We start from the raw sequence: 14,549 nt of genomic DNA, 5'->3' as shown, positions 1-14,549 counted from the left end.
ATTACATTCTGATATAATAAGTTCATGTCATGAAATTGTAGGTCTTTGGTACTATTTGGTTTGTAGTATTTTATTGTGAGAATGGCATTTCCTAAGGAAGGAATAAAGGTATGTGACAGAGCATTTAAAAAAAAATTATGTATCTGTTTGCACTGTATCTTCATTGTGGCATGTGGAATCTTTAGAGGCAGCGTGCCAACTCTTAGTTGTGGCATGTGGGATCTGGTTCCCTGACCAGGGAGTGAACCTGGCCTCCGGCATTGGGAGTGTGGACTCTCAGCCATGAGACTACCAAAGAAGTCCCACAGAGAGGATTTTTAAATGTGGAGCAGAGAAGCAGCCTTCAGCCAGGCTCCTCCAAATCAAGCTCTCCCACAGTTGCTTGAGCATCTTCTCCTTCTTTCTCTTTGTACACTTTTTTTTCCTGAGTTACTTTGGCGTGTGCTGCAGTCATGATGCTCCTTTACCCCTAAACACCTTAGTGTATATTTCCTAAAAATGAGGACAGTTGATTATGAAAATAAGGGTATATAATATTATATATAAAATCCATTAAAGTCCTTACTTGGATTTTACCAATTGTCCCAATAGTCTTTTGTATAAAGCCAAAGAAGAACAATTTTTCTGTGATCCGGGATCCAGTTTAGGATTCCATGTTGTATTTAGTTGTCTTGTCTCTTAGACACTTTTAATTGGGAAGTTTCTCAGTCTTTCTTTGTCTTTCATAACCTTGACGTTTTTGAACCTTATGAAGCGATTATTTAACAGACTATTCCTCTATTTTGACTTTTCTAATAGTTTCTCATGATTTGATTCAGCTGATGTACTCTTGGCACAGATATCCCAGAAGTGATGTGTCCTTTTCAGTGCACCGTATCAGGAGGCACGTGGCTTCTGTCATGTTAAATTTGATCATATGGTTAAGGTCGTGTCTGCTTTTTTTCTCCTTGCTGTAGAAATGTTATTTTTCCATTTTAAAATCAATTAATATGTATCCTTTTTTTTTAAGGTAAAACATCTTTTCACCCACTTATTTTAGCATCCATTGCTTATTCTTGATTGAAACAATCATTACTATGGTTATTGTCAAATGGTGACTTTCTAAATCACCATCATTAGCTAGTTCTATTTTTTGATAAGTTTAAGCGTGAATTTTATCTATTTATAAAACTTTATTTTATATTGGAGTATAGCCAATTAACAATGTTGTGATAGCTTCAGGTGCCCGAGATAGTTCTTTTTAATGTTTAGGTTTTCCCCAGTAGTCTTGCTGGTCAATGAAAAATATGTCTGTCTTAAAATTTAAAAACAGAATATTGAATAAAACAGCTCTGAAAGGACCATTTAATTTTAAAAATTTTTTTTAAAAATTAAAAAAAAATTTTTTTGGCTGAGTTGAGTGGCATGCAGGATCTTAGTTCCCCACCAGTGATTAAACCTGTGCCCCCTGCAGTGAAAGTGCAGAGTTTTATAATCACTGGACTGCCAGGGAGTCCAAAGCGTCACTTAATTTGATCACCCTGCTTTGGAGTGAATGAGTAATAGTGTTGGGATATAATAGCTTTTATGTAATCATTTATTCATACACATACTGAATGACTGAAGGTGGGGAATAACTGTACAAGACAGAAAAGGTCTTTCCTTTTCTACCTTATATTCTGTTGGAGAGAGATAAACCATAAATGCATAAATTATTTCAGAGATGGGTAAGAAATGAACTAAATAAAAGCAAGGAAATAAGGTAGTGCCTATTGTAGAGCTGTACATAGGATGACCAAAAAAGTCCTCCTTGAGGAGGGCACATTTGAGCTGAGATCTGAATAAGCAGGAGGCAGGCATCTAAAAGATCTGGGAACATTTAAAAAAGCTTTTTTGTGATATTTTCTGATTTAATGTTAAAAATGTCCCTTTGGCTAAGATGTGGGAAGTGAACTATAGGAGAGCAAGAGAGGAAACAGAAATCTGTTGGGACATTATTGCAGTAGTCTAGGGAGAACTTCCTAAATAGATCTACAAATTCCATACAGCCCCTTTCCAAATGTGAGCTGCTTATTTTGCAGAAACTGACAAGCTAATCCTAAAATTCAAATGGAAATGCAAGGGACCTAGAGTAGCCAAAACAGTCTTGAAAATGAAAATAGTTGGAAGTCTGAACTTAGTGACTTCAAAACTTATTACAAAGTTACTATAATCAAGACAGTTTTGTACTGGCATAAGAATAGACATAGACTTCCGGGAGTCCGTGATGAACAGGGATGAACAGGGAAGCCTGGCGTGCTGCAATTCATGGGGTCGCAAAGAGTTGTACACGACTGAGCGACTGAACTGAACTGAGTGGAACAGAATTGAGTGTATAAAAATTAACTCTTAGGACTTCCCTGGTAGTCGGTTAAGAGTGCACCTGCCATTGCAGGGAACACAGGTTCAGTCCCTGGTCTGGGAAGATTCCATACACTGCAGGGCGGCTAAGCCTGTGCGCCGTAGCTCCTGAAGCCCACATGCTCTAGAGTCTGCTTGTTGCAACTGCTGAAGCCCTCATGCCTTCGAGCCTGTCCTCCACAAAAAGAGACGCCATCACAGTGAGAAGCCCACGTACCACAGTTGGAGAGTAGCCCTGATTACCGCAGCTAGAGAAAGCCCTTGTACAGCAGCAAAGACCCAGTGCAGACAAAAATAAAGGAAAAATTTTTTAAAAGTTAAAAAAAAAACAACCTTTTAATTTGTGGTCAGTTAATCTTTTAGGACTTCCCTGGTGGCTCAAACAGTTAAGAGACTGCCTGCAGTGCAGAAGACCTGGGTTCGATCCCTGGGTCAGGAAGATCCCCTGGAGAAGCTTGGAAAATCCCATGGGCAGAGGAGCCTGGCGGGCTACAGTCCATGGGGTTGCAAAGAGGCGGACACGACTAAGTGACTTCACTTTGAACTGTTTAATCTTTAGCAAGTGTGCCAAGACCAATTAATGAGGAAAGAATAGTCTTAAAACAGATGGTGCTACAATAACTGGAAATAAGTTCATTTGTGTCTTTTTTTTTTAAGATTCCACATATGAGTAATATTATATATTACTTGTCTTTCTCCACCTGACTTGATTCACTTAGTATGTCCATCCATCTTGCTGCAAATGGCATTATTTCATTCTTTTTAAAAATATACTCTGAGTATCTTTTAAAATATATATTTATTTGGCTGCATCGGGTCCCAGTTGTAGGACATGGGGTCTTTGTTGCGTCATGCAGGACCTTTTGTTGTGGCACACGAGCTCTCTAGTTGTGGCACGTAGGCTCAGGAGTTGTGGGGTGTGAGCTAAGTTGCTCCACGGGGATCTTAGTTCCCAGACCAGGGATAGAACTTGATTCCTCTGCGTTGTAAGGCAGATTTTTAACTACTGGACCACCGAGGAAGACCCCATTACTTCATTCTCTTTTTTTCTAATGTTTTATTTTTTGAATTTTTTGGCTGCACTGTGCAGCATGTGGGATCTTAGTTCCCCAGCCAGGGATTGAACCTGTGCACCCTGCAGTAGAAGCCTGGAGTCTTAAGCACTGGGCCGCCAGGGAAGTCCCCCTTTTTCTTTTTTTTTTTTAATGACTGAATAACCTTCGTTTGCATATATGTACCACATCTTCTTTATCCATTCATTGATCAGTGGACGTTTAGGTTGCTTCCATGTCTGGCTGTTGTAAACAGTGCTGCAGTGAACATGGGGATGTGTATATCCTTTTGAATCTTATTTAAAAAACAGAAACAGACTCACAGTCTTAGAAACAAACTAATGGTTACCAGGGGGAAGAATAGGGGAGAGGGCTAGATTGGGAGTTTGGGATTGATGTGTACAGACTGCTGTATTTAAAACAGGTGACTAACAGGGACCGCCTATATAGAAGCAGGGAACTCTGCTTGCTATTCTGTAATAACCTAAATGAGAAAAGAATTTGGAAAAACAATAGAAAATAAACAAAAAGCAATTGGTGCTGCAACAACTGAAAATTCATATGTGAAAGGATGAAGTTTGATTTTACCTCAGACCACCCTCAGAAGTTAAAATAGATAACTCACCTACATTTAAGAGTTGAAACGATGCAACTATTCCAAGAAAACAAGAGTAAATCTTTGTGACATTTGATTACAATACTGTAATAGGTAATGAACTCTTTTAACTCAACAATAAAAAGACAACCCAGTTAAACAATGGGGGAAAATATGAACAGACATTTCTCTATTCCCTTCCCTTTTTCTCAGTAAAAAAGAATGAAGTACTGATACATGCTACAGGATGGATGAACTTTGAAAACATGCTAAATGAAAGCAGCCAGAGACAAAAGGCCGCATATTGTATGATTCCTTTTATGTAAAATTGCCATCATAAGCAAATCATAGAGTCAGAAAGATTAGTGATTATTAGAGACTGGAATCAGGGAAGAATGGGGGGTATCTGCTAGGAAAAATGGAGTTTCTTTTGGGGGGTGATGAAAATGTTTTAGAATTAGATAGTTGTGGTGCTCACTCAAGTGGAAAACCTACACAATTATGCACTTTAAAAGAGTGAGTTTTATGGTATGTAAATTTTGTCTTAATTTAAGGACAACATCAAGTTTTTTGTTCATTTTTTTGTTGGTGGTGGTGCTGAAATTTTGGTTTTAAAACTGATGTCATTATAAGATACAAGGATATATTGTACAACATGGGGAATATAGCCAGTACTTTATAATAACTATAAATGAAATATAACCTTTAATAAAGAGAGATTGGTACTACCACCACCAACAAAAAACAACAAGAAAAAATAAAAATAATTGATGTCATTGTCCTTTATGTTTCTCAAAGAATAATAACCGCCCCCCCCAAAAAAAAAGAATAATAAACCCAAATATTTAGAGAAGAGACCTTGTGGTTTAAGCGAAGAAGAAAAGCGCACAGGATATGATGAAGTTTGGAGAACCTGAAAGCATTAGGCATCCAGTGATAGATTTTTGTTTCCTTCTCCATCGTCTAGCCCATGGATGACAGTCTCATTGCTTTCCGAACTCGCTCTAAGATGCCACTGAAAGATGTTCCCTTGGGGCAGCTAGAGGCAGAGCTCCGAGCTCCAGATATCACCCCAGACATGTATGACCCCAATACAGCAGACGATGAGGACTGGAAGATGTGGCTGGGAGGACTTATGAATGATGATGTGGGGAATGAAGGTAACTGCTTTTGTTTGCATTTACTGTCCTCTCTGTCCATGGTCTCTATGGTAAAATATTCATTAGTTAAAATCTTAAGGAAAGGGGTGTTTTCAGTTGATTTATTTTGTATTTAATAATATACTCTAAATCAGTAGTTAAATCCCCCCTCCCTTTTTTCTGTTAAAGAGTCTTTTGAGGAATCTTTGATTGCTAAGATTCTGCCTCTGAAACAAAAATGTATATACAATTTTATATATGATTGCATGAGAGCACATCGTTTTACTCAAAGACTATCATGTTAGTTAAGATTCTTCCTAAAAAAAAAAAAAAAAAAAAGATTCTTCCTGAGGCAAGTGCAAGAATCCTAACTCTTACCTTGCTGAAGGGCAAATGAAACCAGACTTTGGAAAGGGCAGAAAAACCTGCAGTGGAATTGAGGTACTGTTTAGGCCCACTTTCTCTCTCTACAGCTGTTATTTCTGCTTCTTTTTGTCAGTCAACTCGATTCTTAAACCTTTTTTCTTCAAGGTTGGAAATATGATCATAAACACACCATTCACTTCTTGCTTTGTTCCCACATCAGAAGAAATCTCCCCTACAGGCTCCAGTTGGAAAAGTCCAGAGGAGCAACTCTGATTGGTTTGGTTTGATCACATACCACTCTCTTGGTGTTGCATGGCTTTGATAGGAAGCATGGAGGTCTGTGATTGGCAGCACCTCATAAACAGTGTGGTTGGGATAAGTAGTTACTCAGAAGTGATAGTGTTTCCAGAAGTAGGGAAGGAGAATCGATCAGACACAAGCAATGTTGACTACAGTCATACGTGGTGTAAGAATCCTGCTGCAACCCTTATTTGTTTTAGAATATAAGTAAAAGTTCTTTCTTTAAAACAGTGAAATAGAGATTGTTAAAATTGTTTTTGGTGATTTTTTTGCAAGTGTACTATAGTGAAAATCAGGTATCATTCATCATTTTGTGCAGTGTTTCTGTAAATGTAGAGGAAATGAGAGATTGCCTTAGTTTGTAGTGATTTCCAGATGATTCCTCACCCCTTTGAGAATGTGCTGAAAGCTATGCAGCCACTCCCCGGAAAAATGTCCACATCTACATACATGAAGCTTTTTTATGTCACTTTCTTTGTTATAATTTTCTTGAATTCATTTATTGACACTTCCTTTTTCTATCAACCCATCTCAAAGTCCAAGGCTCACAAGGCTCAAAAACCTCTACAGAAAGAAATGAACAGGGACAAAGATAATTCTATCCATTTTATAGAAGTCTCAGAAATTCATTGTGTCACTTTGTGTTTCAGAATCCATGTGTTATACTGCTAGAATTAGAACCCAGTTTAGTTTTCTAGGAACATGTCTCAAAGAAGTCTCAGGGGGCATGAAAGCATTTTTAAAATGCATATGATACTTCATAAGGAAGCTCTGCATTTTATCCTTGGACCTAAGCTAAGACAAAATATCAATAGTGATGTCTCGTGGCTTTATTAGTCCAGCAGCTTTGGTGCCTTAATTGTTAACACCTTGGTTGAAAATGCTGACATACTGGCTATTGAGGAGGAAAGGTCAGACTGGGTTGGCTGTCAGGATTTTGGGAGCTTGGACAGTGTTTCTCACGGAGAAGGCAATGGCAACCCATTCTAGTACTCTTGCCTGGAAAATCCCAGGGACGGGGGAGCCTGGTGGGCTGCCATCTGTGGGGTCGCACAGAGCCGGACACAACTGAAGCACCTTAGCAGCAGCAGCAGCACGAGGACAGTGTTTCTCATAGTTAGTGTCTAGAATTTGAATCAGAATCAGAGTGTGTAAAGATGTTTTTGTTGGATGGTATTAAGATGTAAATTCCATTCCAGGGCCTTGCCCTGTACCTACTGAATCAGAATCTCTAATGGGTATCATCTAGGGATCTAATTCTTGTGTATCCTAAAGGTTGGAAACTACTGGCAAGGGAGGAATAGAAGAGTATGATAAGGGTCAGTTGAGGAAATGGAATAATGGTTAGTGGGGAGGGTGAAAATCTTTTCTTTAAAACAGAATTGTTTTGTTTCCTTAGTAGGATCTATTTTAAAAAAGAGAATATGAAGCCAGTAACTAGGGTAGATTTAGAAACCACATCTAACAGCTGAGTTTAATGAGTGCTGGTAAGTAGGAAATAATGCTGGATATAGATCACAGTACCAAACTTCAGCCATATGCTGGTTTATTTTTGTAGTATTATGTGGTTATTTTCATATGTTCCTAGTACCATCTGCTCTTCATATTATTAAGAGTGTCATTTGCAAAAAATAATTTAAGAGGTCTACTAAAGGAGTGGGTACACCAAATTGAGATCAGCTGGGTAGATGCTGACACTGGGTGTTAATATGTCAACAAAGTAATTAGACCCGGAGGGTAGGTTCCACAATCAAAGTACTAAAAGCCAAGCAGAACTCAGAAGAAACTTTCCCAAATGATTTTTCAGCATGTTTACCAAATGAATTCTCTGAGAATATTGGCTGGCCCACTTGTATGATACAAGCAGAGGCCTTGTTTGTAGATCTTGCGCCTAAACAGATGCGGGTCCAAACGTGTGTATAGTATCCATTTGATATAGGCTTTCTCTGGAACTTATATTATTCGCAACATTTGTAAAGAATCTGCTCTAAAGAGGCTTACATAGAAAGTACCGTAGAGATTAGGAAGACAGGATTCCATTCCCAAGGATTTAAAACATTTTTATTGGGGAGATAACCTATAGATGGGTGAAAAAGACTTCACATTTAAATAACTATATACAAACAATGCAGATTTATATATTGTAAACAGAATAAATGTTGAGTAAAGAATATCTGGTTAGCTAACACAACATTGTATGTTAATTATTCTCCAATAAAAATTTAAAAAGATTATCAGGTTAGATTGGGGTTTATCAGTACAGATTTTTCAGTGATGGTGAATCAAAGATGTGTGTGTATATATTTTTATTTTTAATGAAAGATACTCATTTGTTGTGAAAAATCAAAACAATGGAAGGGCACAAAGTGAAGAGTTCCATTCTTCAGTGTTTATTAATTCTTTCTGTTTTCTTTGTATCCAGTCAAGCAAATATTTATCTTTTTTTCCATGAAAGGCATCATACTGTACATGTTATCCTTCATCTGCACCTTGCTTCTTCCACTTACTGTAATTTAGAGATCTTTCTATTGTGATGGGTGCAGATCTCCCTCTTCTGTTTAACAGCTGTACAGTGGTAAGGTGTTTTTGTTTTAATTCAGTTCCTCAGTTGCGCTAGCTGCATTTCGAGTTCTCAGTTGCCTCATGTGATTACTGTTGTACGATGCATATGAATTAGAACATTTCCACCCTTGCAGAAAGGTCTGTTAGATGATGCTCATCTAAAGTTGTCTTGGGAAAAATTTCACCTTAATGTAACGATTCTGTGTTTTATTGACTCCTTCACCATTTTTATTTAGCAGTCTGTAGGGAAAGAGCAAATTAGCCAAGATGGTGGTGGTCAGGCTCTCTTGCCCCACAGCCTCTTGCTCTCGCCCCACATTTTAGAAATATATGGTTATGTAACAGCTGAGATCACTTAAAACACTGCGCGTCACGATGTACCTTCTTGGTCATGAGCCACTTTTGTTCTGTAAACACATAAAAGCTGCCCCTAAAAAGCCCTTGAGGCCACATTATGGCTGTGTGTCAGCTGCGTCAGCCACGAGAGAATACAGTGTGTCTGCTGCTTCGGCTGCTGCGCCGGCCTGGAGAGAAGGAACAGTGCAGTTCCTGTGGCCCCTTGAGTTTCCTTCCAGCTTCCCTGCTTGCGCCTTGCCTACCCTGGGTTCAGAGAACAGTGTGCACAGTGAGGGACAGCAAGACAGTTGGCATAGTTGGCAGGATACCCAGGAGGTAGAGGAGCCTGTGTTACCAGGTGGCTGCAGTTTTCTTGGTGTGGACCCTGATGGAAGACTGGGAAGTGGCGGGTAGTTCACCAGATAGCATTGAAAAGGCATTACAGGTGGTGAGTTCCTGTTTGCCTGACAAGGTGGCATGGATTGCCACTGGCACTGTGGGGTGGATTTGCCTACCTGCCTTGAAGGCGAATATAGATAGTGCCCTCTGTGATGCCACGCAAGTGTGCCAGTTGCAAAGACAAGAAGAGTTGGAACCTTGCATGTGTATGCTGAAACAAGAGATGCATGGCCTCGAGGAGGAACCCAGTGCCTCAGACTATGAGGTGAGGGACGATGATGGTGAACATCGTGAGACCTTGGGTCCCCACTTGGCAGCAAGGCCCTATTTATAGCAGAAGGTGAAGCATGAGCAGCCTATGGCCCAGGGGGAGCATCCTCAAGGGGCCCCCAGTGTGACTGAGTTCACTCCGTATTGCCCATATACTCAGGTGGAGTTGGTCGACTTGGGTAAGCAGTTTCAGCAAAAGCAAGGAGAACCGTTGGCAGCACAGCTTTTGTGAGTCTGGGACACAAGAGTGTTTGGTATCCTTTGTTCCAGAGACAAAAGAGAACAGTTGGCATGTATAATCACTCACCCCCCATTGAGACAAAGGTTGCAGAACGCTAGGCGACTCATGCAGGGGGTGCCTAACCAAACACGCACCGTGATGAAACGGATTAATGCCGCCATCCACACCACGTGGACGAATGCAGGAGAACTCCTAGACACTAGCTATGGAGGCAACTGCAGCTGAAGCAGCAGTTTACCAGGTGTGAGAAGCACCCAGAGCAAGGGATACAAGCAGTTACATGAACTCGTGATGTGGGCTGTGATCCTGAAGATACAGATGCGTGATTGAGCTGTGAACGACACAAAAATCCCCTCTTTGAAGGTGTGGGCTGCCTCCTGTGGGAGGATTTTGTGAGTCCTAACTGAGAGAAGTAGAGGGACAGCATGCAAGGCACCATCTCGAAAGTGTGAAGAGCCTGAAGGGGGCCCTAGCTGGCTGGGGCTGCTTTGGGGTTCAGTTCAGTTCAGTCGCTCAGTCATGTCCGACTCTTTGCAACCCCATGAATCGCAGCACGCCAGGCCTCCCTGTCCATCACCATCTCCCAGAGTTCACTCAGACTTACGTCCATCGAGTCAGTGATGCCATCCAGCCATCTCATCCTCTGTCGTCCCCTTCTCCTCCTGCCCCCAATCCCTCCCAGCATCAGAGTCTTTTCCAATGAGTCAACTCTTTGCATGAGGTGGCCAAAGTACTGGAGTTTGAGCTTCAGCATCATTCCCTCCAAAGAAATCCCAGGGTTGATCTCCTTCAGAATGGACTGGTTGGATCTCCTTGCAGTCCAAGGGACTCTCAAGAGTCTTCTCCAACACCACAGTTCAAAAGCATCAATTCTTCGGCGCTCAGCTTTCTTCACAGTCCAGCTCTCACATCCATACATGACCACTGGAAAAACCATAGCCTTGACTAGACGGACCTTTGTTGGCAAAATAATGTCTCCGTTTTTCAATATGCTGTCTAGGTTGGTCATAACTTTTCTTCCAAGGAGTAAGCGTTTTTTAATTTCATGGCTGCAGTCACAATCTGCAGTGATTTTGGAGCCCCCAAAAATAAAGTCTGACACTGTTTCCACTGTTTCCTCATCTATTTGCCATGAAGTGATGGAACCAGATGCCATGATCTTCGTTTTCTGAATGTTGAGCTTTAAGCCAACTTTTTCACTCTCCTCTTTCACTTTCATTAAGAGGCTTTTTAGTTCTTCTTCACTTTCTGCCATAAGGGTGGTGTCATCTGCATATCTGAGGTTATTGATATTTCTCCCGGCAATCTTGATTCCAGCTTGTGTTTCTTCCAGTCCAGCATTTCTCATGATGTACTCTGCATAGAAGTTAAATAAGCAGGATGACAATCTATAGTCTTAACGTACTCTTTTTCCTATTTGGAAACAGTCTTTTGTTCCATGTCCAGTTTTAACTGTTGTTCCTGACCTGCATACAGGTTTCTCAAGAGGCAGGTTAGGTGGTCTGGTATTCCCATCTCTTTCAGAATTTTCCACAGTTTATTGTGATCCACACAGTCAAAGGCTTTGGCATAGTCAATAAAGCAGAAATAGATGTTTTTCTAGAACTCTCTTGCTTTTTCCATGATCCAGCGGTTGTTGGCAATTTGATCTCTGGTTCCTCTACCTTTTCTAAAACCAGCTTGAACATCTGGAAGTTCATGGTTCACATATTGCTGAAGCCTGGCTTGGAGAATTTTGAGCATTACTAGCATGTGAAAGAAAGAAAGTGAAGTTGCTCAGTCGTGTCCGACTCTGCGACTCCATGGACTGTAACCTATCAGGCTCCTCTGTCCATGGGATTTTCCAGGCAATAGCACTGGAGTGGATTGCCATTTCCTTCTCCAGTGGATCTTCCCCACCCAGGGATTGAACCCAGGTCTCCCGCATTGTGGACAGACGCTTTACCGTCTGAGCCACCAGGGAAGTCACTAGCATGTGAGATGAGTGTAATTGTGTGGTCGTTTGAGCATTCTTTGGCATTGCCTTTTTTGGGGACTGGAGTGAAAACTGACCTTTTCCAGTCCTGTGGCCACTGCTGATTTTTCCAAATTTGCTGGCATATTGAGGTTGCTTTGGGGTTACACAGGTGCAAATGTGGGCTGATTTGTGTGAAGGTATACTGTATTGGCTGTGTCCTGTCTTTAGATCTAGCTGTGTCCTGTCTTGCAGATTTAGAACAGTGTACTGTGAAGGCTGTGTCCTAGGTTTAGAACAGGGTTCTGTGAAGGATGTGTGCTATGATGTGTTACTAACTTCTGACTCTCTTGCAGATTTAGAAGTGTGAAAGCATTTGGAAGGAATCATGTGGGTGGGCTATGAATGCTGCAGAAATCCCTCTTTGAATGGGTGGACCTGGTGCCTGTGGGTGGTTTTGCAGGTCCTTAGTGAAAAGCCCTGCAGGGGTGGAGTTGCCTCTGTCGAGGCTTTCCTGCAATCTCACAAGGGCAGACGGTGGGCTGGCCATGGAAGATAAAGGCACTCCACATGCAGTGGGTGGCTCTTCTAGCCCCACGAGGGCAAGGACTGCAACATGAGTTCCAGGTGACACCAGGCGTTGGGTTTTGCTCTGTATTGGGGATGTAACTGTTTGTCGTAGCATCTACTGCTGTGTAGAATGTGGGATCGAGGGTCTGTGTTAACTCACCAAGGGGGTATCATGGAAGATGGACTGCACATGGATTGTGAGGCGAGACCCTGAACAGGTGGAATGTAAGGAAAGAGCAGATTAGCCAAGACGCTGATGGTCAGGCTTTCTTGCCCCACGGCCTCTCTCACTCGCCTCACGTTTTGTAATCACATGATTAGGCAGCAGCTGAGATCATTTATAGCACTGTGCATGAATGTCGGATGTAAAAATCACCCACTTGGTCATGGGCCACTTTTTTTCTGTAAACATGTGAAAGCTCCACCTGAAAAGCCCTTGAGGCTGCGTTGTGGCTGTGTGTTGACCAGGTCAACCACGAGAGAGTATAGCGTGTCTGCTACTGTGGCCGCTGTGCCAGCCTGGAGGGAAGACACACGTCTGCAGTTCCTATGACTCGAGTTTGCTTCCAGCTTCCCCGCTTGTGCCGTGCCAACAATGCGTGAACAGTGAGACAGAATCTAAAAGACATGATTCAAGCATCAACATTAGAGAAGATTATGAGGGAGAAGAATATCTGTATTTCTGTATTCTTATATAACAAATGTTTAGTATTTTGTGTAGTTTTAGCTGTTTCTGAGTCTTATTGTAGGGATATAATTTCTTCACGCTTACGAGTGTTATATGAGTGTTGTGTTATCCTTTTGTCATGTATATGTTGAACATGTATATAATACTTAAATTCTGCATGTATCTTCTATCTTATACTAAGGCATCTTAAGTATAGTCATTCCTTAATTATCGGGAATTGGGTTATTTTTTTTTCTTTTACTGTCAATGCCTTTGTATAAAGAATTTTGCAAAAATATTTTAATGAGATGCACTACTCTAAGTGAGTTTATTGAGATAAATTATATGTTCACTTTTTTGACTTTGGCTGCATTTTGAGAACTTTAAGTCTTGTTTGGAGGAAGGAAGGAACTTAGCTTAGTGGGGAGAATAGGTGAGATGAGTCAGCTGTGGGAAATGATCTATACACAGGCACTGAGGAAAAGGAGAGTAGGTAGTTTAAAAACTTCAGAATAGGGAGTTCCCTGGTGGTCCACTGGTTAGGACTCTGCCTTCACTGCCAAGGGTCTGGGTTCAATTCCTGGTCAGGGAACTAAGATCCTGCAAGCCACATGGTGTGGCCAAAAAAAAAAAAATAAATAAAACTTCAGAATAAATGTGCTTTATTGGAATAGATTTCCTGTGGTGCTGAACATCTTACTATTCTTCAGAGATATGAGTTTACAGTTGAATAAGTGTCTGAAACTTTTTTTTTTCCTAGATGAAGCAGATGATGATGATGATCCAGAATATAATTTCCTGGAGGACCTTGACGAACCAGACACCGAGGATTTCCGCACTGACCGGGCAGTAAGAATCACCAGTGAGTCTGTGTGTGTTATGAGTCCTGCTCTTGACTTTTCCACATCTAGCTTTGTTTACTTTGCAGAGTTTTGAGGGTAAAGCAGCCCACTCAAGACATTTAAGCTTCCTCTGCCTATTTATTTCTATAATTCTTTACATTTACATCTATATTCAGGAATCCTGTCAACATCTCACAGTCATGTATTGAGTCCAGTATTTGGCAGTGATTGTACCAAAATGAGTAAGACATGGCCTCTGCCTGTAGGATGTCAGCTTAGTAGGGGGATACAGACAGGAACAGTTACAGTACAAAGTCATAGGTGCTATAATAATAGCTTATATATTGGTGGCCTAAAAGAGGGTATAGTGTCCTATGTATACTATGGCTTGGGAAATGACTCACAAAATGATTCACCTTAGTTTAGAAGGAGCAATAAGAAGGTTTTGGTGAATGGGGGCAGAGAGGGATTTTGTAAATAGAGTTTTTGCAGACCATGAAATTATGAAACAGCAATACATGTATTTTGAAAATAGTAAGTAGTTTGATTTAGTTATCTGAGTTGTGGTAGAAAGTTAAGCAATGTTCAGTTCATGGAGAACCTTAGATTTGATTTTCAATCTGTCAGAAAAGAAAGGTCAAAAAGTTTTAAGCAGGAAATCAATAGGAACTGATTTGGATTTTACAAATATTATTTTGATTTAATGCCAGTTTAATGTATTGATTTTGGTGGGTAAAGAGCAAGATTGGAGGCATGGGAAACAATAACTTGGCTTGAATCATTAAAAAAAAAAAAACTATTCCCTTGCTAGTTTGCTAATAATGGATAACATGTTTCAGGAACTGTTGATTTGTATTGAGTGTGTGCAAGTCCCTGT

The 14,549-nt window shown here is 40.8% G+C and overlaps 1 protein-coding gene across 10 annotated transcripts in view; it reads left to right on the top strand.

Moving 5' to 3' along the window:
- Positions 1 to 14,549, top strand: part of GON4L (gon-4 like) — a 105,504-nt gene that overhangs the window by 54,682 nt on the left and 36,273 nt on the right. For all 10 annotated transcript variants that reach the window (XM_060414927.1, XM_060414919.1, XM_060414924.1 and 7 more), the window contains 2 exons: positions 4,994 to 5,186; positions 13,591 to 13,692. In XM_060414927.1, the coding sequence (XP_060270910.1) occupies positions 4,994 to 5,186; positions 13,591 to 13,692 (295 nt within the window). The remainder of the gene's footprint in view (positions 1 to 4,993; positions 5,187 to 13,590; positions 13,693 to 14,549) is intronic.

Source organism: Ovis aries, chromosome 1 (assembly GCF_016772045.2).
Source record: "Ovis aries strain OAR_USU_Benz2616 breed Rambouillet chromosome 1, ARS-UI_Ramb_v3.0, whole genome shotgun sequence".
In the NCBI taxonomy this organism is placed as follows: domain Eukaryota; kingdom Metazoa; phylum Chordata; class Mammalia; order Artiodactyla; family Bovidae; genus Ovis; species Ovis aries.
This window is presented reverse-complemented; position numbering and strand designations above follow the sequence as displayed.